The sequence below is a fragment of the Salvelinus namaycush genome, chromosome 8 (assembly GCF_016432855.1).
Source record: "Salvelinus namaycush isolate Seneca chromosome 8, SaNama_1.0, whole genome shotgun sequence".
NCBI lineage: Eukaryota > Metazoa > Chordata > Actinopteri > Salmoniformes > Salmonidae > Salvelinus > Salvelinus namaycush.
The window spans coordinates 50,920,930-50,946,735 of NC_052314.1; the positions used below are offsets into that span (position 1 = coordinate 50,920,930).

General features: G+C 42.4%; 1 protein-coding gene across 1 annotated transcript; it reads left to right on the forward strand.

Moving 5' to 3' along the window:
* Positions 1 to 1,016: 1,016 nt before the first annotated feature.
* On the forward strand, positions 1,017 to 25,515 carry adra1d (adrenoceptor alpha 1D). Its single transcript, XM_038998836.1, has 2 exons — positions 1,017 to 1,968; positions 24,905 to 25,515. Exons 1-2 carry the CDS (start codon positions 1,017 to 1,019, stop codon positions 25,513 to 25,515), a joined length of 1,563 nt encoding a protein of 520 aa, XP_038854764.1.
* The last annotated feature ends 291 nt before the right edge of the window (positions 25,516 to 25,806 follow it).

Consider the following 25,806-nt stretch of genomic DNA (forward strand, 5'->3'; position numbering starts at 1 on the left):
ACAAAGACCCCGTGCACAAAGCAAGGTCCATACAGAAATGGTTTGTTGAAATCAGTGTGAAATAACTTGACTGTTCTGCACAGAGCCCTGACTTCAACCCCATCGAACACCTTTGGGATGAATTGGAATGCCGACTGCGAGCCAGGCCTAATCTCCCAACATCAGTGCGGACCTCGCTAATGCTCTGTGCCTGAATGGAAGCAAGTCCTAGCAGCAGAGTGGAGGCTGTTATAGCAGCAAAGGGCAGACCAACTCCATATTAATGCCCATGTTTTTGAATGAGATGTAGTGTATTATATTCTACTGAAGGGTTTAGTTTGCATGTAGTCTGGCTTCAGGTTGTATATGTCAGTGATGTAATACTGAAGTAGTCTAAACATCAACTGAATATTAGGCTATGGGTCAAATCTATACACTGTTGAGTGTGTAGAGACGGGCGCGACTCCCTCTTGTGGCGTCGCAGTTATTATGCGACGCCTCACTTAATCCACTTGCTAAGGAGGAGCGCAGGGCTCAGATGCTGGGGTCCTAGGCAGGCTGCGACTCTGTGGTTTGGTTTGGAATTCTCACTAAAAGAATGCCGCCAGTGGAATAGAATCGGACCATCCGGTGCTATTGAGCTACAAAAATATATTTACTGATACTTAATTTGAGATTTTCTGACATTTTTACTACCTCAAAGAACTCCAAGAAAATCCATGGCTGGAGCAGTCTTCAGTTTAAAAAAAAAGAAGGAATAGTTGATCCTGCATTTTCAGACAGAGGGATGGTGCTGTTATTGCGCATCAGTTTTATTTTTGTTGGGGGAAAAAATACGCATTTAATAGATGAACCAATCGAGATACCCCTGGAGCTTTTTATAAATTGAAGACAATTCACATGTGTGAGAAGAATGTTCCATTTCATCTCGTTTTCTTTTGATATTGGAAACAAACAACACTGAACAAAAACATTATGAATACCACTTTGTTTTGCCTTGGAATCCAACTATAAAGTTTTCTTTATGGAGTTTCAAAATGACATATTCTAATTTGATGAACGAAAGCAATGATGGAATATATTTTGAAAAAGCTCTCAACGAATCTTTCCTGGAGCAAATGTTATTCACAGACAACAGCACCAACTCCACCAGCTGCACCAACATCACACTGGACCCCCAGGTCATTGCAGTCGGGGTCTTTCTATCCATGTTCATATTGGTGGCTATCGTTGGGAACATTTTGGTTATCCTCTCGGTGCTGTGCAATAGACACTTACAGACCGTAACGAACTTCTTTATAGTCAACCTGGCCATAGCGGACTTGCTATTGAGCATTATTGTGCTTCCTTTCTCCGCGTCTTTGGAAGTGCTGGGATGCTGGGTGTTCGGCCGGGTCTTTTGCAACATCTGGGCAGCGGTGGATGTTCTCTGCTGCACCGCGTCCATCCTCAGCCTCTGTGTCATCTCCATAGACAGGTACATCGGGGTCAAACACTGCCTCAAATACCCCACCATCATGACGGAGAAGAAAGCCGCCGTCATTCTGGTGTTGGTCTGGGTCTCCTCCATGGTCATTTCCATAGGACCGCTGCTGGGATGGAAGGAACCGCCGCCGACGGACGAGAGCGTCTGCAGCATCACCGAAGAACCGGGCTATGCCCTCTTCTCCTCGCTCTTTTCCTTCTACCTCCCGCTTATGGTCATCCTAGTGATGTATTTCAGGGTCTACGTGGTGGCCAGGAGGACTACCAAGAGTTTAGAAGCGGGGGTCAAACGGGAAAGAAATAAGTCGATAGAAGTGGTGCTTAGGATACACTGTCGGAGCATGCTGGAGGATACTTCCAAGAGTAAAAACCACCCGTTCCGGAGTTCGCTGTCCGTGCGCTTGATGAAGTTCTCCCGGGAGAAGAAGGCTGCCAAAACGCTGGCGATTGTCGTCGGGATGTTCATCCTGTGTTGGCTACCGTTTTTCTTTGTTTTACCACTGGGTAAGTGTTGGTTTGATTATCAACATTTAAATTGCAATTTATTGAGGCTACAGTTGAATTGGTTCTGTGTTTTTTTTTTAACCATATGTAAAATATGTGTCCCAGAATTTGTAAATATGTGTGTGCGCTCGCGTGTGTAATCAGTAGGATTCTCTGTAATGATTGACGAGTGTGCACTTCACTGCGGCCAGGATGTAGCCTATCCAACGGTGTCCATATTACTCAAATACGATTCAATTACTTTAAAGTTATATCTTGTTCACTGTGCTTATGTTTACATATTGGAGTGCACTATTTAGAATATGAAACGTTTAACAAGAATGTTTAAAATTCCTCCAAGTGCATAATTATTATGAGAAGGTTGCGGGCAGCGTGCAAACTGCCAATGCAATACACTCTTTTGATATCTGGAATTGTGAGGTTTTGGTTTTTATTTTTTGCCCCTACTGTAAACGTACGGACATGACCACTATTGTCTCTGGAAGATAAACGTAGCCGACTGAGCAAATTCACAATTACTCACAATTACGCACGACATATGCTCTTTAATACCGTACTTAAACCAATCATGAATAGTTCCAATTGTGGCATCCGGCATCATCAAACATAACTACAAGTCCGAAATTTCATATGCCTATATACATGTGCAATTCATCGGTTTATTGTTTGCAGTACTACAAACCATAAAATATCCTTCAACGGCGTCATCAGTTGTGCTTAACGCCCTACTGTTTTGTAGCAGTATGTTGAAGAGCAAAGTGACATAAAAGTGCACTCAAGAAAAACGATTTTATTTTTCATAGTGATTAAGGAGTCACATTAAAATATACAATATGCCTCACCAACATTAGACAACTATACAGAAAAAGTAAAATTGCTTAAATAAGTAAATGAAATCAATGATGATGAACTGATAGCTGACACAGACATGGTGGCGTGGCAGGAAGATTGGCATGTCATGAACCAAGCGGTTGTGAGGACATGTTGAATCATAATTACTGTATAAATGAACGTGCGCCATTTAATAAACTAAATTGAAAACATGTCATGTTAAAAGCAGTGTGTAATCAGTTGCACAGCCCTTGTTAGTTAAGATTCCCAAAGTAGTCGTTTCTAGTTGAATGAACCGTTCATTATGAACGTATGAGTTGAGCAAACGTCATTTTAAATTGACCGAATGTTTGACAAAGTTTTCTCAAGTTGGAGCTTGGTTTGGACCAACTACATTTTTTGTTGTTCAGGTAACACTTGAACAGAAAACTTGAGTAAACAGAAAAAAGGCTGTGTAACCAGTTACTTAATAATAATTAGTTGAAATAACTAGAGTTGTGGTGTTTTTTTTTACAGTGAATTTCTCGACAACAACAGCTCAATAGAAAAGGGAGTCGAAAGGGAGTAGAAGGTGTAAAAACACAACACATAGATACACAACACAATATACAATACAGATAATCAAACAGCAATAAAAACAATGTGTAAAAGTAAGTGCTAGAACCTTTGGCTAATGATGATTTGAGAAACAAACAGGTGACTTGCTCACAGAGCAGCAGACGGTCAATAAAAGGCTAATGAATAGAAAGGTGCTTTAATGGTGAAATGGGGTCGGGTGTAGAGACTAGAGGGATAACAGGAGGGAATCAAATGCCACTAATTATGTCAGGTAATAGGTTTTATAAGGAACGTCAATGGGAAAGACTGGGGCATAGCGGATCCATTAAGGGTAACATCCCACTGGGCAAAAACTAGTTGAATCAACATTGTTTCCACGTAATTTCAACCCCACAAAATGATGTGATGACATTGAATCAACATGGAAAACTGATTGGATCAACTTAAGAGCATTTCATCTTTTTTTCACCCAAATTTGTACCAAAATCCAATGACATGGTGACATTTTTTGTTGAATTCACATTAGTTGAGAACTGAGTGGCACAGTAGTATAAAGGCACTGCGTCTCAATGCAAGAGGTGTCACTACAGTCCCTGGTTCAAATCCAGGCTGTATCACATCTGGCCGCGATTAGGAGTCCCGGTCGACGCTGCGCACAATTGGCCCAGAGTCGACTGGGGTAGGCCGTCATTGTAAATGCAAATGTGTTCTTAACTGACTGGCCTAATTAAATGAAGGTACAAATTTAACAATTACATTTAAAAAAATCTATACTAGATGTTGATCTGGCGTCTCTGCCCAGTGTGATATCAAATAAGAAAGACACACACATTGTACACACCAATGGCGGTCAGTGCCATTTAAGATGAGGTAGGACACATCTTTCTTTTCATGAGCATGCCCTTATTTCTCTTACAGCATATTGGATGGCTGTCATTCACATTCCATTCACCCAGTTCAATGTAACATTGATAGGTTTAGGTTACTACATGATACTCGAATTTTCCCTATACCCATCATGAGGTTGCTACAACCTAGCCTAGGAATGAAAGTTTACAACGTAGGTGCACACTGGTTGAGAGAACATTTTAAGGTGACGGAAAGTGACACATGGACAGACAGTGACACATTCAATACTGCGTTGCACACTTGCCTGCATCTAGCTGATCTAGGGTGTAATCATTAGTCCAACAGTTGCAAACATAGAGTTTCTATTGGACAAATTCAGGAAAGTTTGTCCCTGTTTCGTTCTGTTTGCTTCTGTTTAAGAAACGTTTTCAACTGAATTCTGCTGACTGAATACACCCCTGATCACATGTAAACACACTTCCCTTTCATAGCAGCCACGTTGTATTCCTTCTCGCATCTATGCTCTCTCCTCTTCTTACCCTTTCACTTCGCGTGTGGACTTCAATCCACAACACACTGGCAAAGTCTAAGACATTAAAATGCCTAAAAGCATCTAGACATTATCTCACATATTTTTTAGACTAACATTTAGTTTTCAACGTCGGAAGTTTGTATGAACCTTGCTGTCTGTCTATGACATTTGCAACATTGTTTCAATATTCAAATTCGATCTCCAGCTGTCCCATAGTAATGAACGTGTCGGGAGTCAAGACGAGACAGACAGGCAGGCAGCGTTTCTCAGCCAGTCAAAATCATGAATCAGCCGGCATAATTTTTATGGATATACAGTGCATTCGGAAAGTATTCAGACCACACTTTTTCCACATTTTGTAATGCCTTATTCTAAAATTGATTAAATAGTTTTTTCCCCTCATCAATTTACACACAGTACCCCGTAATGACATAGCAAAAACAGGTTTTTAAACATTTTTGCAAATGTATCCCCCCAAAAAACAGAAATATCACATTTACATAAGTATTCAGACCCTTTATTTAGCACTTTGTTAAAGCACCTTTGGCAGCGATTACAGCCTCAAGTCTTCTTCGTTAGGATGCTACAAGCTTGGCACACCTGCATTTGGGGAGTTTCTCCCATTCCTCTCTGCAGATCCTCTCAAAATCAGTAAGGTTGGATGGGGAGCGTCGCTGCCCAGCTATTTTCAAGTCTCTCCAGAGATGTTCGATCTGGTTCAAGTCCGGGCTCTGGCTGGGCCACTCAATGACATTTAGAGACTCTTCCCCGAAGCAAATTCCACGTTGTCTTGTCTGCGTGGTTAGGTTTGTTGTCCTGTTGGAAAGTAAACCACCCCAGTCTGAGGTCCTGAGAGCTCTGGAGCAAGTTTTCATCAAGGCTCTCTTGATACTTTTCTCTATTCATCTTTCCCTTGATCCTGACTAGTCTCCCAGTCCCTGCCGCTGAAAAACCTCCCTGCAGCATGATGATGCCACCACCATGCTTCACCATAGGGATGGTGCCAAGTTTCCTCCAAGTGCATAATTATTATGAGAAGGTTACGGGCAGCATGCAAACTGCCAATACAATACACTCTTTTATATCTGGAATTGTGATGTTTTGGTTTACATTTTTTGCCCCTACTGTAAACGTACGGAGATGACCACTATTGTCTCTGGAAGATAAATGTAGCCGACTGAGCAAATTCACAATTACTCACAATTACACACGACATATGCTAAACCTGTAAGTTAGCCATAGTCAGCTTGCTAGCAAGCAAGGGATAAGAACGTTGCCAGCCGGAATGGCATTGGAACATTTAGAACGAACAACTGGGTCGCGTCCATAGACACAGAACAAAAAGACTGAACGACTGGGTCATGTCTCTGGCAACCAAACCGATAGAACGTACCACCAACCGGCTTGGGTAGCAACCTTAGATTTGTGTCGGGACTATATCTTGTGGAAGGATGAAATAGTATGAATAAATTCATCAAAATAATGTTTTTAAGGAAAATATGTCAATCATTAATATAATATGTTGGTAACTCGTAAAAGTGATAATGCCCTTGAAGCCCGTGTTTGGACCTCGACTTTGTCTCGGGTCTAATAACACCGTGCCTATATATCCTCCAAACACTGGCTTCTCGGGCATTATCACTTAAATTAGCTAAAGTAAAGTCATAGTAAACATAGTCATTAGAACTAACGCTTTCGTAAACCCGCTACAATCATGCAGTAACGTTACAGTGTACAGTCAGTAAGCAGTTCAGCACTTACACCTTCGTGCCCCGGAGGCATTAAATTAGTAAAACCAAGCTTACTTTGACTTGGAAGAGTTCCAGTGTAACCAAATAGCTAATATAGCATCCCTCTGTTTGAGCAGGGTGTTTGAGTAGGGTTAAACTAGCTAGCTGCATTTGCTAGCAAAGCAATTGAAATTGAAAGTGAAAAATAAATAGAAAAGATGAAATATCTCTCTATCTCTCTCTTGCTTCTCCTTTATTTTGGAAGAAATGTAATGTATGTGTTCAAAACTGGTCAACTATTGTCTTTCTCTCTCTTTGAGTCAACTACTCACCACATGTTATGCACTACAGTGCTAGCTAGCTGTAGCTTATTCTTTCAGTACTAGACTCAAATCAAATCAAATCTTATTAGTCACATGCACCGAATACAACAGGTTCAGACCTTATAGTGAAATGCTTACTTACAAGCCCCTAACCGACAGTGCCGTTTAAAAAAATAAGGATAAGAATAAGAGATAAAAGTAACAAGTAATTAAAGAGCAGTTGTCGGTGATCAGGCCTACCGCTGTTGTGTCATCGGCAAACTTAATGATGGTGTTGGAGTCTTGCCTGGCCGTGCAGTCATGAGTGAACAGGGAGTACAGGAGGGGGCTGAGCATGCACCTCTGAGGGGCCCACGTGTTGAGGATCAGCGTGGCGGATGTGTTGTTACCTACCCTTATCAACTGGGGGCGGCCCGTCAGGAAGTCCAGGATCCAGTTGCAGAGGGAGGTGTTTAGTCCCAGGGTCCTTTGCTTATTGATGAGCTTTGAGCGCACTATGGTGTTGAACGCTGAGCTGTAGTCAATGAATAGAATTCTCACGTAGGTGTTCCTTTTCTCCATGTGGGAAAGGGCAGTGTAGAGTGCAATTCAATAGAGACTGCATCATCTGTGGATCTGTTGGGGCGGTATGCAAATTGGAGTGGGTCTAGGGTTTCTGGGATAATGGTGTTGATGTGAGCCATGACCAGCCTTTCAAAGCACTTCATGGCTACAGACGTAGGTGCTACGGGTCGGTAGTCATTTAGGCAGGTTACCTTAGTGTTCTTTGGCACAGGCACTGTGGTGGTCTGCTTAAAACATGTTGGTATTACAGACTCGGACAGGGAGAGGTTGAAAATGTCAGTGAAGACACTTGCTAGTTGGTCAGCACATGCTCTGAGTACACATTCTGGTAATCTGTCTGGCCCTGCGGCCTTGTCTTAAGGTCTTACTCACATCGGCTGCAGAGAGCGTTATCACACAGTCTTCCGGTACAGCTGGTGCTTTCATGCATGTTTCAGTGTTATTTGCCTCGAAGTGAGGATAGAAGTAGTTTAGCTTGTCCGGTAGGCTCGTGTCACTGGGCAGCTCTCGGCCGTGCTTCCATTTGTAGTCTGTAATGGTTTGCAGGCCTTGCCACATCCGACGAGCGTCAGAGCCGATGGAGTACGACTCGATCTTAGCCCTGTATTGACGCTTTGCCTGTTTGATGGTTCGTCGGAGGGCATAGTGGGATTTCTTATAAGCTTCCGGGTTAGAGTCCCGCTCCTTAAAAGCGGAAGCTCTTGCCTTTATCTCATTCATTCTCTGATCCTTTGATTGGGTGGAAAACATGTCAGTTCATGCTGCAAGAGCTCTGATAGGTGAGAGGATGTCCTCCGGAAGTTGTCATAATTACTGTGTAAGTCTATGGAAGGGGGTGAGAACCATGAGCCTCCTAGGTTTTGAATTGAAGTCAATGTACCCAGAAGAGGCCAGAAGCTAGCTGTCCTCCGGCTACACCATGGTGCTACTGTACTGAGTGCAGTTGAGGCTACTGTACAGCTGCATTGCAAAACAGTGTATTTTCATCAATTATTTGATGTGTTCCACCCAGCGCTCAATTTTTTGGCCTCAGTTCTAAACTCTTAACAACTGAACAATAGAACAAACGGACTGTGCCCCCAAGACAGACAAAAGATTTTAGAGACGGGTCATTTTAATAGCAATATTCTGGCAAGCATTGCTTTTGGAACAATGGAGGAGTTTAGTCAGGCACCATATAGTTTAGAGAGGGAGGCATCTTTTAGAGGACAGCTACTAACTTTGCAATGGGGCTTTCTTTAATGGGAAATCCTTTTCGCACCACAGGCGTTAGGTTTAGCCAGAAAAGTGTGTTTAAAACCATTTGGGATTTTCGTGTCAATGGACCATTGTTTGTAACATTCTTCTCATGTAGCGCAAGCCACCACAGCCTTGTTTTGTATAAGCCTACACATAACATACTATGCCTACTAATCAACTTGAGTTCCTTAGATTTAAATTCCTCCAATACCCCGGAATGTTATTGTGCATACTTTGCTGTTGGTTGGCTGATAGCATCTGTTGGCTCGGCCCCCAGCCAGCACACTCTGCTACTTGTGCCAGGCTAGCTGTGCCCCCCCAGCACCAGCCTTCCAACCTCCCAGCCTCTCAGTCCTCCAGCCCTCCAACTTCCAGTCCCTCAGTCCCCAGCTCCCCAACCCTGATTCGATTACTTTTAAGTTATATATCTCTTTCACTGTGCTTATGTTTACGTATTCCAAGAGCACTATTTAGAAAGTGAAATACTAAACAAGGATGTTTAAATTTCATCGGCACCGAAGAGAGTCTATTAAGAGAGATGGGTAACTCTAATTGCGGTATTCAGGCCGCTGACCCCATGAACTAAACGGTCCACTGCCATTCGAACGGCTGTAATTGAGCTTCATTAGAGTGGGGGGTTTGCCCCCCCCCCCCCTTCCTCACACACCCAACAGCCAGGATGGGGGGAAGAAAAAGGATGAGGGGGAAGGGAGGAGGTAAAGATGGCACCATTCCACACGTACAATACCCCTCTCGTTCTTTTGTTCTCGCCCCCCCTTCTCTCTCAAAACCTGCCTTTCCTCTCTGCCTTTCCTCTCCATGTATCTGAGCTAGCCTTTGCATGCAATGGCTTGGTAGAATGAAGTGAGAAACATGGCTTGGTAACCTCTTGATAGTGCACAGAGCGAGGAAGGCAACGACCAAGACAGGGCGCAACAATAAATCCACAATAAGCAACCACTGAAGGCATTGTCATTATCTTAGGCTAAAGAAATGTGACACTGATGATGCTCATAACTACGTTTCTGTGGCTCCAGTCCGCATGACACATCTATTTGTGTTGGAACACAAGCTTCAAAATTTGTCCGAACACACACACACACACACACACACACACACACACACACACACACACACACACACACACACACACACACACACACACACACACACACACACACACACACACACACACACACACACACACACACACAGCCTTAGTTACCAAAGTCTTTCAAATGTCCTCACCTCACCACTCAAATGTTGAGTGACCCTCGAATTCTAGGAATAGAGAGCAGTTCAAAAGAGATCATGTTATACACTTCTTCCACGGTCCTTATCGCTGTAGGAATGTCAGCGTTAATGTGGTGGAGAAACTGCGACAGACTGACGGCAAGAGAAAAAACTTTTATACAGTCAGCCCAACGTTTGACCTTTTCCTATAAACCAAATGTCAGTGCTGTCCATAGGTCTAATCTAAAACTGAGAAAATATCAACTGTGTGTGCTGTTAAAGTCGAGGAACAAAACAAACAAGACATTTTGATGCCAAATGTTTCTACCTTAAGGAGATAAACTAGTCATATACTATATGCAGTATCCAATGTGTACAGTGGTCCAAAAACCTTGATAAAGGATACACATTACAAACATTAGTAATACAACTCTAACCATATTCTGTAGATATCCAAACTCAATACTTTTACAAACTGAACAGACACGTTGTACGTAATCTGAAACTGCGGTTACGTATCGGTTCTGATTGTTACAAAGGCATCTGATGATGGCCTCAGCACCACTATCAAAATGTTATTGAGGACACTGATGTTGTAAGGAAGGAGGCCTTTGACTCCAAGCAAAACGAGACTACTGTAGGGATTCGTCCCAAATGACACCCCATTTCCTACATAGTGCACTACTTTGACCAGAGCCATATGGGTCAAACGTAGTACGCTGTATAGGGAATAGGGTGCAATTTGGGACACACCCCATGACTAATATGTTGTTGTGCTTTTTCCCCATGATGCCACTGAGAATATCCCCATACCCGTGGTGGGGGAGAGGTGGGAGGGGGCAAGGGAAGCTCTGCTTTGCCAAAGGAAATAATTAGCTCAGGAAAAACAGGCCTGCCCGATATTATCTTTGAGGGGATTTATTTTATTTCACATTCTTGATAGGTCTTGAGAATACTTTGGCCAATAGCGAGAGGGGCTTTGCCATTTGTTTCTCTCATCATCTATTTGAAAGAAGACAGATTGTGAGGGCTTGTCCAATTTAGCAGGTTGTGTCCACCAATAGACTACCTCTGTAAGCATAGTTTTACCCTTCCCCCTTGGCTATATATATAGTGATCAATGTTGGTCTAATTTTCCATGGTTTTTCCTTTTCCCCAATGTTGGTCCAATTTTCAACCTGCTGTAGGCCTATCAGATGCAAAAACAATTATTCTTACATACATTTTTTTGCACGGCCACATTTTTTGTACGGATACACTTAGAGGATATCTGTCCGTTTGTACAGAGAAGGATGCTTCTTAGCACTTCTAAACACTTTTGCAATCAAGTCCTTTCTCCGTTGCACCGATCCGTTCACTCTGATTCATAATGGGCCACTATTGCCAGAAACCATCCGAGTGAAAAGAGAATGTTGAATCAGAGTGTGTCCTACTATGTCCTCCTGTGCTTTTCTCAGCCACATCTCTATAGGACATCCAAAGTCATTAGTCTGGACCAAGCATCTTATAACTCACCTTTAACACAACCTAAGGCAGACTTAAAGGGATCCTTCATCCAAATGACGAAATAACACGTTGGTTTCCGTACCCTATTTAAGCGGTCTATGGACATGGAGTGCTGTGTTACCTTGTTCATAGGCTACTTACAGGGGTAAGAAAAACAATGTCATATTTGGGGGGGTTGAACTATACCTGTAATGCTCAAATCCGCTTTGACTTTGAAAAGGCTTTTGATAAAGTACGACTGAAGTTTATATATACACTACCGTTCAAAGGTTTGGGGTGATTTTGATATTTCCTTGTTTTTGAAAGAAAAGCAAATGTTTTGTCCATGGAAATAATATCAAATTGAACAGAAATACAGTGTAGACTTTGTTATTGTTCTGAATGACTATTGTAGCTGGAAATGTACGATTTGTTATGGAATATCTACATGGGCGTACAAAGGCCCATTATCAGCAACCATCACTCCTGTGTTCCAATGGCACGTTGTGTTAGCTAATCCAAGTTTATCATTTTAAAAGGCTAATTGATCATTAGAAAACCCTTTTACAATTATGTTAGCACAGCTGAAAATAGTTGTCCTGATTAAAGAAGCAATAAAACTGGCCTTCTTTAGACTATTTGAGTATCTGGAGCATCAGCATTTGTGGGTTCGATTACAGGCTCAAAATGACCAGAAACAAATAACTTTCTTCTGAAACTCGTCAGTCTATTCTTGTTCTGAGAAATGAAGGCTTTTCCATGAGAGAAATTGCCAAGAAACTGAAAATCTTGTACAACACTGTGTACTACTCCCTCCCCAGAACAGCGCAAACTGGCTCTAACCAGAATAGAAAGAGGAGTGGGAGGCCCCGGTGCACAACTGAGCAAGAGGACAAGTACATTAGAGTGTCTAGTATGAGAAACAGACGCCTCACAAGTCCTCAACTGGCAGCTTCATTAAATAGTACCTGCAAAACACCAGTCACAACGTCAATAGTGAAGAGGTGACTTCGGGATGCTGGCCTTCTAGGCAGAAGAAAAAGCCATATCTCAGACTGGCCAATAAAAAGAAAACGTTAAGATTGGCAAAAGAATACACATACTGGACAGAGGAAGATTGGAAAAAAGTGTTATGGACAGACAAATCTAAGTTTGAGGTGTTCGGATCACAAAGAAGAACATTCGTGAGACGCAGAAAAAATTAAGATGCTGAAGGAGTTTCTTGACACCATCTGTCAAGCATGTTGGAGGCAATGTGATGGTCTGGGGGTGCTTTGGTGGTGGTAAAGTGGGAGATGTGTACAGGGTAAAGGGGATCTTGAAGAAGGAAGGCTATCATTCCATTTTGCAACGCCATGCCATACCCTGTGGATGGTGCTTAATTGGAGCCAATTTCCACCTACAGGACAATGACCCAAAGCACAGCTCCAAACTATGCAATAACTATTTAGGGAAGATGCAGTCAGCTGGTATTCTGTCTATAATGGAGTGGCCAGCACAGTCACCGGATCTCAAACTATTGAGCTGTTGTGGGAGCAGCTTGACCTTATGGTATGTAAGAAGTGCCCATCAAGCCAATCCAACTTGTGGGAGGTGCTTCAGTAAGCATGGGGTGAAATCACTTCAGATTACCTCAACAAATTGACAACTGGAATGCCAAATGTCTGCAAGGCTGCAATTGCTGCAAATGGAGGATTATTTGACGAAAGCAAAGTTTGAAGGACACAATTATTATTTCAATTAAAAATCATTATTTATAACCTTGTCAACATCTTGACTATATTTCCTATTAATTTTGTGCAACTCATTTCATGCATGTTTTCATGGAAAACAAGGACATTTCTAAGTGACCCCAAAGTTTTGAATGGTGCTGTAAATGCCTGGAACATTTCAATTTTGGATAATCTCTTATAAAATGGGTTAAAATCGTGTATAGTAACCCTAGGCGTAAAATCGTAAATAATGGCTATTTCGCATTAAGTTTTAAACTGTCAAGAGGAGTAAAACAAGGTTGTCCACTATCGGCATATTTATGTTTTATGGCCATCGAAATGTTAGCTATTACAATCAGATCCAACAATAATATCAAGGGATTTAGAAATACAGGGCTTAAAAAACAAAGGTATCATTGTATGCTGATGATTCATGTGCTCTTTTAAATACACAATTTGGATCCCTCCACAGCCTCTTTGAGGATCTATTTAATTGTTCTAACTTCTCTGGATTACCAAATTATGAGAAGTGTTATGTATTATTATGTATTGGATCACAAAAAAATACAACTTTTACATTGCCATGTAGTTTACCAATAAAATGGTCTGATGGTGATGTGGATATACCCGGTATACATATCCCAAAATAAATAAATGATCTCACTCCAATACATTTTAATAGAAAGTTAGCAAAAATAGATAAGATCTTGCTACCATGGAAAGGTAAATACCTTTATATGTGTGTAAAAGTCACCCTGATTAACTTTTTAGTCATATCCCAGTTTACCTATTTTCTTATGGTCTTGCCTAAAACTAGCAAACAGTTTTTTTAAAAATAATATGAGAAAGAAATATTCAATTTTATTTGGAATGGCAAGCCAGACAAAATGATGTATATAATGAATATGAATTCGGAGGGCAGAAATGATAAAATATTACAGAATTAGACCTCTCACTAAAGGCTTCAGTCATACCAAAGTTATACTTAAAACCCAAACTGGTTCTCTAGCAAATTAGTAAGAATGTCTCACCCTATGTTCAAGAAAGGCCTTTTTCCCTTTATTCAGATTACAACCTCTCACTTTCAGTTATTTGGAAAGGAATTTCTCTCCCAAATATTGCTATTTTTAAAACAAGACATAGAAAGTTGGTTGCAATTTCAATTTAATCCACCAGAAAAGACAGAACAAATACTACAACAAATATTGTGGTTAAACTCAAATATACTAATTGAAAAAAATGTAATAAAAAAAGATATCATCTTCATAAATTCTATCATAAATAGGACTGGTGGAGTTATGTCCGGACGACTGTGTGATCATGCTCTTCGTAGCCGATGTGAGTAAGACCTTTAACCTCTACAGGATCGGTCCCCGCGCGGGACGGTTGAGCTAACGTAGGCTAATGTGATTAGCATGAGGTTGTAGATAACAAGAACATTTCCCAGGAGATAGACCTATCTGATATGGGCAGAAAGCTTAAATTCTTGTTAATCTAACTGCACTGTCCAATTTGCAGTAGCTATTACAGTGAAATAATACCATGCTATTGTTTGAGGAGAGTGCACAGTTATGAACTTGAAAATGTATTAAACAGGTCAACATTCACAAGGCCGCAGGGCCAGACGCATTAACAGGACGTGTACTCCGAGCATGCGCTGACCAACTGGCAAGAGTCTTCACTGACATGTTCAACCTCTCCCTGTCTGAGTCTGGAATACCAACATGTTTCAAGCAGACCACCACAGTCCCTGTGCCCAAGAACACTAAGGTAACCTAGCTAAATGACTACCGACCCGTAGCACTCACATCTGTAGCCATGAAGTGCTTTGAAAGGCTGGTCATGGCCCACATCAACACCATTATCCCAGAAACCCTAGACCCACTCCAATTTGCATACCGCCCCAACAGATCCACAGATGAATCCATCTCTATTGCACTCCACACTGCCCTTTGCCACCTGGACAAAAGGAACACCTATGTGAGAATTCTATTCATTGACTACATCTCAGCGTTCAACACCATAGCTAAGGACCCTGGGACTAAACATCTCCCTCTGGCACATGGTGTATGAGCTGATACATAAAACGACGCCGGATTCAAAACTTAGAATTGTTCAATTTAAATGATTGTACAAAATTCTTGCAACCAATAGAATGTTATTTATATGGGGGATACAACCTTCCCAGCTCTGCAGATTTTGCTGCGAAGAGGCAGAATCATTAGATCATTTGTTTTAGTACTGTCCATACGTAGCTTGTTTTTGGTCACAGGATGAGGAATGGCTGAAGAATTGCAACATTTACCTGGAGCTAACCCTGCAGATAGCACTACTGGGCTTTCTGAAAAGTCATAGTCAATCGATCAATAACATAGGAATACTTTTAACAAAATAAAATATTTTCAATTTACATTCTCTAGAGAAATGAGAATAGAAAGGTTCAGAACTTTTGTGAAACATCACAGCACAGTTGAAAAATATATGGCAAATATAAATCCAATATGGATGGTGTTAAGAGATAGATGGTAGGGGTTGAATGGAGCTGAAGGTTGGGACAACTAATAACAACAAGATAACTAATATAAAACATACTGTGCCCGTAAAACGTATATAGGTTAAGAACTTTTTTGAAAGAGCACAGTTTGAAAGATATGGCAAATAGAAATCAAACCGGATGGACATCAGAAATAGAATGGGAGAGGTTGAGGGTAGAGGAAGGTGTAAAAGGTGTAAAAACAAACAAAGTAGAACTATTGTAAAATAGACTTTATCCATAAAATGTATATAGTATGTATAAGCTGGAAATACATGTCTAAGCGTTGTTGTTCACTAGGGGTGGTAGGGTTGGAAGGTAATAAAGGAAATATATATTTTTTAAAGATATGTAAATATATGTATGTACTGTATATGTATATATATGCATGAATGTATGTGTAAATGTATGTATGTATGTATGTATGTATGTATGTATGTATGTATGTATGTATGTATGTATGTATGTATGTATGTATATGTATTTATATGTATGTATGTATGTGTAAATGTATGTATGTATGTATGTATGTATGTATGTATGTATGTATGTATGTATGTATGTATGTATGTATGTATGTATGTATGTATATTTGCAAAAAAATATATTGGGGATTGGAAGTGATGCAGACAATTACATTGATGGAAGCTACAATCTATCTGCAATATTAAAGCTGATCTACCCCCTAAAAAAAAACAGCATTGTATTCAAAGTATCTAAGTATCATATGGCCCAGCCAGATCCATCAGCCAGAGCTGTAGGTGACTCACCCCTAGTGAGTGGCGCCTGTCAAAGCTTGCACAACACTCACACAACACTCACACAACACTCACACAACACTCATTACACTGTTGCACAGTCCTTTGTAGCCCTCTCCACTCAAGGTTTCAATTACAAAGCATAGATTCATAGAAAAATGACCTTTACCTTGAGTGTCGTCTTCAATAAAGCAATCCTCTCCCCCAACACTACACCACAGTTGATTGACAGGTAGCTCATTTGCATATTATAAATGTCTGACATGCAGAATAGTATCCGGTAACACTTAACTTAAAGCCTGCCGTTATAATGCTTTATAACTTTTTATAAGCATGTACTGTATGAGCCATTATAAGTCTTACAATGCATTATAACTGTATCATAATGCATTATATCTGCTGCTTCTAAGTATTACAGAGATTCTCCTGGAAGTAGGAATATTACAGTCAAAAGTTTGGACACACCTAGAAACCAGATATTGTCACGTTTGTTTGTTTAAATGAGTGGACCAAGGCACAGCGTGCATAGAGTTCCACATGTTTATTGGATGAAACTCACAGAAAACAATAAAGCGCAAAACGAAACGTGAAACTAATGTAGTGCTCGCAGGCAACTAGACACAGACAAGATCCCACAAAAACCCAGTGAGAAAAGGCTGCCTAAATATGATCCCCAATCAGAGACAACGATAGACAGCTGCCTCTGATTGGGAACCATACCAGGCCAACATAGAAATGAAAAAACTAGACTACCCACCCTAGTCACACCCTGACCTAACCAAAATAGAGAATAAAAAGGATCTCTAAGGTCAGGGCGTGACAGATATTGTACAATCCAGGTGTGCAAAGCTCTACAAAAGCTGATTCTAATATGTATTGACTCAGGGGTGTGAATACTTATGTAAATGAGATATTTCTGTATTTCATTTTGAATTTTTAAAAAAAATCTAAAAACTTGTTTTCACTTTGTCATTATGGGGTATTGTGTGTAGATGGGCAAAAAAATAATAATATTTAATCAATTTTGAATTCAGATTGTAAGACAAAATGTGCAATTAATCAAGGAGTATGACTACTTTTCTGAAGGCACTGTAGGGCTGGGACTCTGTGAACTCTTTTAAACTGTCACGACTGAACTTTTCAAAACCATATCCTCACAAAAGACTAAAACAAAACATCCTATCGACAGAGAAGCTCCACATAAAAGAGACTCCACAATCTCCTAAAAGCAGCTAAAGTACTATAAAGTAGTTCATCATCTCCCGCTGCTGATGTGGTCATGGCAACAGCGGCGATGTGTCAAGGCAACAAGCCAAATCAACCCAGGCACTTCCTAAGTAGCATATGACTTGTGACTACAATCGGAAGTCATCGCTCAAAGTTGTCATTTTGCCAATTAGAATCAATATACAACTACTTTTTCCATGATGCGTTTTGTCTTATAGTTCATTTTAATGCTGTGTTGATGTGTTGAACCAGTCACCAGTGAAGCCTTTAGGGAAGAGCAGAAACAAAGGGACATAAAGCTCTCCTTCTGGCAGATGTAAATTGGCGTGACTCATTCTTGAAACACGATTCCTAGCTCCACACCAGATGAAAGTCAATCTCAAACTGGGCAGATGAGGGCAGACTAGGGGAAGGAGGGTATAGAGTTGTTTATATGATATACATACCCCCTGCGGCAAAGTTAGAAGTGTGTGCATGTGAGTGTGAATAATGCATCTGTGTGTGCCGTATACACAACAGACCTGGGTCTGAAATCGTTTCAAATACTTTTGAACGTTCTCTTGAATCTGCCTGGAGTGCCAGATGGGCACACTTTGGGGACTATTTCATTGGTTCCGTTGCGCCAGGCAAGCTCAATAACAGCAAGTAATAGATTTGAAAGATTTGAAATAGTCTTCGAAGTCTTGTATATTTCCCCAAAACGGCTGTACTGTATACAGCTGTACTGTATATTCCCCAAAACGGCTGTACTGTATCCCCAAAACTGGATGTACTGTATACAACACACTGAGAGTTTTATCTTTGTTTCATCATCAGCCTTCTACATAAAGTACACAACACTAACAACGAGGAAAAACACGGCAAGCCTCAAACAATGAACCACCAGTTAGTTTCACATCTGTCTACATCACCCACCTAATGATACCGTGGCTTCCTGTGGGGCCCCTGTAGGGCCCTCTCTAACAACAGTACAGTAGTAGCCTAATGGGCCTCATACATCCAACAACAGTACAGTAGTCTATAATGGTGTCATCAGTCAGATCCCACACAGGGGGTCACAAGGGGTCTTCTGGTTCTTTCAAGGAATATTTATTGTACAGTAATGCCCCAAACATCCTGCTCGGTGGCGGTGGATTCCTCAGAGCAACAGTAGCACACCAATTACCCATTGCACACAAGCACATGCAAACACACCAATTACCCATTGCACACACACACACACACACACACACACACACCCATCTTGTCCAATGGAACGCGCTTTCATCTCAGAGACCTGATTACCCCCAAATTAGCGCCATACTGGCCAAGATTGTTAAAGCTACTCCAGTGGGTGACGATGGGTGATAATAACCTCTCCTCTCCTCCCTCACTGCGCTACCTCCCTTCCTCTCTACTTGCAAGTGTCCCTCTCTTTCGTTATTTATCGCTTTGCTACTGATATAGTGCCTGTGAAGCCGGAGCAACTCTGACAATTTCTCACTTACGTCTGAGGGTGTGTGTGTGTGTAGTGTGTGTGTGTGTGTGTGTGTGTGTGTGTGTGTGTGTGTGTGTGTGTGTGTGTGTGTGTGTGTGTGTGTGTGTGTGTGTGTGTGTGTGTGTGTGTGTGTGTGTTTTCCTCACAAGGATAGTAAAACAAGGAACACTTGGACAACATTTCACCAGTCCCCACAAGTAAAAAGGCTATTTTAGGCTTAGGGTTATATTTAGGGTTAGAGTCGGGGGTAAAAGTAAGGCGGTATGGTCCGGTACAGCGTCCCGGCAAAATAAATAGTGTGGGTACGCCGTACTGGTAAAACACAATTTAACAATGGCGCCGGAGAAGAAGGCTGACGTTTTACGTGTTCCCGACCTATTGTGTTTTTTTGTTTGTTTATTTGCGTCGTTTGTAACTTCTTTTTTAACTTATTTTGTACATAATGTTGCTGCTACTTATAACCGAAAATAACTTCTGGACATCAGGACTGCGATAACTCACCATGGATTGGCAGAATCCTTTTTGTCCTTTAACGGGTCTGATGAGTAGGACGCGAATGATATACTGCTTTCTTGGGAACAGGCCCAGATCCCCGTGATTTGCGTGAAGAGGAGGCGGAGAAAAAGGGGCCAGAGGGCGGGCTGCCTTCTGAGAATTCGTAGGCGATCGCTTAAACCCCCACTTCCTTCCATTCTGCTAGCAAACGCGCAATCTTTGGAGACTAAAATCGATGACCTACATGGAAGATTAAACTACCAAAGTGACATTCAAAACTGTAATATGTTATACTTCACGGAGTCGTGGCTGAACGACAACAACATGAACATACCAGTGGGCTGATTATATGCTGTACCGGCAGGATAGAACAGCGGCTTCTGGTAAGACAAGGGGTGGCGGACTATGTATTTTTGTAAATAACAGCTGGTGCACGATATCTGAGGAAGTCTCGAGCTACTGCTCGCCTGAGGTAGAGTATCTCATGATAAGCTGTAGATCACACTATCTACCTAGAGAGTTTTCATCTTTATTTTTCATAGCTGTTTACATACCACCACCAGTCAGAAGCTGGCACTAAGACAGCATTGAATGAGTTGTATTCCGCCATAAGCAAACAAAAAAACGCTCACCCAGAGGCGGCACTCCTAGTAGCCAGGGACTTTAATGCAGGGAAATTGAAATCCGTTTCACCAAATTTCTATCAACATGTTAAATGTGCAACCAGAGGGGGAAAAAACTCTGGACTACCTTTACTCCACACACAGAGATGCATACAAAGCTCTCCCTCCCCCTCCATTTGGCAAATTTGACTATAATTCAATACTCCTGATTCCTGCTTACAAGCAAACATTTAAGCAGGAAGCACCAGTGACAAGATCAATAAAAAAAGTGGTCAGATGAAGCAGATGCTAAGCTACAGACTGTTTTGCTAGCACAGACTGGAATATGTTCCGGGATTCTTCCGATTGCATTGTGGAGTACACCACATCAGTCATTGGCTTCATCAATAAGTGCATTGATGATGTCGTCCCCACAGTGACCACACGTACATATCCCAACCAAAAGCCATGGATTACAGGCAACATCTGCACTGAGCTAGAGGCTAGAGCTGTCACTTTCAAGGAGCGGGTCTCTATCCCAGAAGCTTATAAGAAATCGCGCTATGCCCTTGGACGAACCATCAAACAGGCAAAGCGTCTATACAGGACTAAGATCGAATTGTACTACACCGGCTCTGACACTCGTCGAATGTGGCAGGGCTTGCAAACCATTACAGACTACAAAGGAATCACATCCGAGAGCTGCTCAGTGACACAAGCCTACCAGACGAGCTAAACTACTTATATGCTCGCTTCGAGGCAAATAACACTGAAACATGCATGAAAGCACCAGCTGTTGCGGAAGGCTGTGTGATCACGCTCTTCGCAGCCGATGTGAGTAAAACCTTCAAACAGGTCAAAATTCACAAGGCTGCTGGGCCAGACGGATTACCAGGAAGTGTACTGCGAGCATGTGCTGACCAACTGGCAAGTGTCTTCACAGACATTTTCAGCCTCTCCCTGTCCGAGTCTGTAATACCAACATGTTTTAAGCAGACCACCATAGTGCCTGTGCACAAGAACACTAAGGTAACCTGCCTAAATGACTATGCTAACTGGTTGCATCACTGCCTGGTATGGCAACTGCTCGGCTTCCGACCGCAAGGCACTACAGAGGGACGTGCGAACAGCTTACTACATCACTGGGGCCAAGCTTCCTGCCATCCAGGACCTATTTTCCAGGCGGTGTCAGAGGAAGGCCCTAAAAATTGTCAAAGACTCAAGCCACCCTAGTCATAGACTGTTCTCTCTGCTACTGCACGGCAAGTGGTACCGGAGCACCAAGTCTAGGTCCAAGAGGCTTCAAAACAGCATCTACCCCCAAGCCATAAGACTCCTGAACATCTAATTAAATGGCTACCCAGACTATTTGCATTGACCCCCCCCCCCCTCCCTCCCCCCTCTATTTTACGTCGCTGCTACACTCTGTTGTTATCATCTATGCAAAGTCACTTTAATAACTCTACCTACATGTACATAGTACCTCAACTAACCGGTGCCCCTGCACATTCACACTGTACTTGTACCCTCCTGTATATAGTCTCGCTATTGTTATTTTACTGCTGCTCTTTAATTACTTGTTACTTTTATTTCTTATTCTTATCCATATTTTTTTAAACTGCATTGTTGGTTAGGGGCTCGTAAGTAAGTATTTCACTGTAAGGTCACAATAATGAAATCAAAATGACAAGAAAACTGTAGGCTATTACGCCAATGTACTTGGAACGTGGTTTGACGGGAACACTGAAATTTCGCCAAGGCAGGGACGAGTGGCCGACACCAAGGCGTGCGCGGAGAGCAGTGACAATGACAATCGCCAAATGTCATTACACTTCTTGGTGTTTTGTGTAGCCGATGTCTCTTTCCATTGACCACTGTTTATGAGGCTGGTAATATGTTGCGAGTGGATGATCGTGCATTGGTAGCCTAGTAAAGGAGCCATTTGAAGTGATTATTTGACAATCATATGAAACCATGACTGGTTGTGTTTATGCCACAATAAAAGGTAATACATGTTGACGAGGCCCACAGAGATCCTTTTGAATTAATAGGGATTCTATATGAAATGATATGATTCGGAGTATAAAAAAAAACATGCAAGTGTGTGCACATATAGGAGGTCCCATTCCACGAATAAATAAATTCAACTTTCACCCCTGGTTAGAGTTAGAACTAGGGTTAGGGGTTAGGTTTAGAGTTAGGGGTTAAGGTTAGGGGTTTGGGGTTAAGGTTTAAAGGACATTTTAACCCCCGCAACATCAACATATGTTAAAATGGGGCGTTTCTATGTTTTGTAGTAAAAAAAGATAGAGGGAGACAAGTGTTTCCATATGTTGATGTTGGGGTGGTGCTGGAGATGACGAATAGGAAATAAAAAAATGTGAAATTTCCCTTTAAGGTTAAGCGTTAGAGTTTGGTTCAGGGTTAGGGGTTAGGGAAAATTGGACTTTGAATGGGAATCAATTGTTTGGTCCCCACAAGGATAGTAAAAACAAACGTGTGTGTGTGTGTGTGTGTGTGTGTGTCCCCGTGTGTGCGTGTGTGCCACGTCAGCTCCAATCTAAACTAAACTGCCCACAGGTCCCTAAGGAGAGGGCTCAAGCCAGGGCAAGGAGAGATGAGGGAAAGGAGGGCTGGTCAACACCGTGGCGGAGATGAGATGAGATTAGGGATGTGGGGGCTGTACAAAGCATTCCTCTCCACTGAAACATCACTACCAAGAGAGTTTTCATCTATATTCTTCGTAGCTGTCTATTTAACACCACAAACCAATGCTGGCACCAAGACCGCAGTCAACCAGCTGTATAAGGCCAAAAGTAAACAAGCAAATGCAGTTCCAGAAGCGGCGTTCCTAGTAGCCGGGGACTTTAATCCAGGAAAACTTTAATCTGTTTTACCTCATTTCTACCAGCATGTTACATGTGCAACCAGAGGGAAACAATCTAGACCACCTTGACTCCACACATAGAGATGCATACAAAGCTCCCCCCACCATTTGGCAAATCTGACCATAATTATATCCTCCTGATCCCTGCTTAGAAGGGAAAACTAAAGCAGGAAGTACCAGTGACTCGCCCAATACAGTAGTGGTCAGATGACACGGATCCTACAGGACTGTTTTGCTAGCACAGACTGGAATATGTTCCGGGATTTATCCAATGGTGAGATTTATCTGGCTTCATCAATAAGTGCATAGATAATGTCATCCCCACAGTGACCATATGTACGTATGCCAACCGGAAGCCATGGATTACAAGCAACATCTGCACCGAGCTAAAGGCTAGAATTGCCACTTTCAAGGAGCAGGACACTAATCCGGACGCCTGTAAGAGATTTTGCTATGCCCTCTGACAAACCTCTATAGGTTTCTTCCTAGGTTCCGGCCTTTCTAGAGTTTTTCCTAGCCACCGTGCTTCTACACCTGCATTGCTTTCTGTTGGGGTTTTAGGCTGGGTTTCTGTACAGCACTTTGTGACATCTGCTGATGTAAAAAGGGCTTTATAAATACATTTGATTGATTGATTGATCAAACAGGCAAAGCGTCAATACAGGACTAAGATTGAATCCTACTACACCGGCTCTGATGCATGTCGGATGTGGCAGGTCTTGCAACCTATTACGGATTACAAAGGGAAACCCAGCCGCAAACTGCCCAGTGACACGAGCCTACCAGACGAGCTAAATGCCTTCTATGCTAGCTTCGAGGCAAGCAACATTGAAGCATGCATGACAGCACCAGCTGTTCCAGACAACTGTGTGATCACGCTCTCCGTAGCCATTGTGAGTAAGACCTTTAAACAGGTCAAGGGGCGTGTACTCAGAGCATACCCGGGCCAACTGGCAAGTGTCGTCACAGACATTTTCTACCTCTCCCTGACCTAGTCTGTAATACCAACATGTTTCAAGCAGACCATAAGGATTAGTGTCTCGCTCCTTGAAAGTGGCAGCTCTAGCCTTTAGCTCAGTGTAGATTTTCCCTGTAAGCCATGGCTTCTGCTTGGGATATGTACGTACGGTCACTATGGGGGACGACGTTGTCGATGCACTTATTAATGAAGTCAGTGATTTATGTGGTAAACTGTTTAATCCCGGAACATATTCCACTCTGTGCTAGCTAAACAGTCTTCCAGCTTAGCATCCACTTCATTGTAAGCAGAAATCAGGAGGATAGAGTTATGGTCAGCTTTGCCAAATGGAGGACGATGGAGAGCTTTGTATGCATTTCTGTGTGTGGAATAAAGGTCATCTAGAGCATTTCCCTTCTAGTAGCACAGGTGACATGCTGGGAAAAATTAGGTAAAACAGTTTTTCAGATTCCCTGCATTAAAATCACTGGCCCTATACAGCTGTTTATGGCCCTATACAGCTGTTTATGGCCCTATACAGCTTGTTGAGTGCAGTCCTAGTGCCAGTATTGGTTTGAGGTAGTAAATAGACAGCTACGAAAAATATAGACGAAAACTCACAAGGTAAATCGTTTGGTCTGCAGCTTATTATGAGGTATTCTCACTCAAGTGAGCAAAACCTAGAGACTTTCTTAACATTAGAGATTGCGCACCAGCTGTTGTTAACAAAGAAACACACACCTCCCCCTTAACCTTACCCGAAGAAGCTGCCGTTCGGTCTTGACGATGCATAGAAAAACCAGCTAGATGTCTCATTTCAGGCCAATTCTTGTCTTACACACAAAAAGTCAAAGTTTAAAAATGAAGAGAGATAAAAATGTCTAGCACATCATCTTAAAGATTATCACAGATCCTAACGCATCTCTCCTCTGTCCCCTCCCAGGTTCCTTCTTCCCGGCACTGAAGCCATCTGACATGGTCTTTAAGGTCATCTTCTGGCTGGGCTACTTCAACAGCTGCATTAACCCTGTCATCTACCCGTGCTCCAGCAAAGAGTTCCAGCGCGCCTTCACCCGCCTCCTCCGCTGCCAGTGCCACCGCCGCCGCCGGGTCCTGCGGCGCTTCTACAACCAGCGCTGGCGCACGGCCGTCAAGGGCCACCACCACCAGGGCATAGGTGGCAGGGAAATGGATACGATGGGTATCGGCAATGCCAGGGTGACAGACTGCCGACCGGGTTACACCATCAACCACGAGTCGTGCGGGAGCTCGCACTACCACAAGGGTACTAAAGGACCTTCGCTGAGTTTTAAAGGGTGGAGCCTGTTCCCGCCGCTACAAAAGTCATCGTTCCAGCTCAAAGAGAAGATGAACAATCTGTCCAATAAGATTAAGGGAGGTCCGGGCGGGAAGGGAGGCGTCACGGCCCCCGCCCTGGCGAGGACTGAGATAGACACGGTTTCCATGGGGATTTACAACGAGGTCGCCGAGCAGAGCTGCTATCAGATCTATGACCTCACGGAGTGCTACGGCCTGAAGGAGACAGACATCTAGATTCTTGAGGGACAGACAAAGGGAGTGGCTAATATGGATGGCTACTGTCATTCAATTGCTTAACCTTCTTCAATGACATTTGCAGTGACGCCGCAAGTGAAAGTGCTTGATGGTTGCCATTGGGGTGTCAACATGGGGAATAACCAATATAATTCCGCCTTAAAACACCTAGATGGGATTTGCCATTGCAAACCAGAAAGAGGTAAAAGGAAAAGGAAAGTGCTCTTTTCCACTTGCGCCATGGAATGGAATGCGGAAATTCCACAAAATGTCAGATCGGAACATGGGGTT

Excerpts from the sequence above, each read along its gene's own strand:
- adra1d (XM_038998836.1), top strand. The coding sequence starts at position 1,017 with ATGACATATTCTAATTTGATGAACGAAAGCAATGATGGAATATATTTT. Across the intron at positions 1,969-24,904 it reads TTTCTTTGTTTTACCACTGG|GTTCCTTCTTCCCGGCACTG; the intron begins GTAAGTGTTGGT and ends GTCCCCTCCCAG.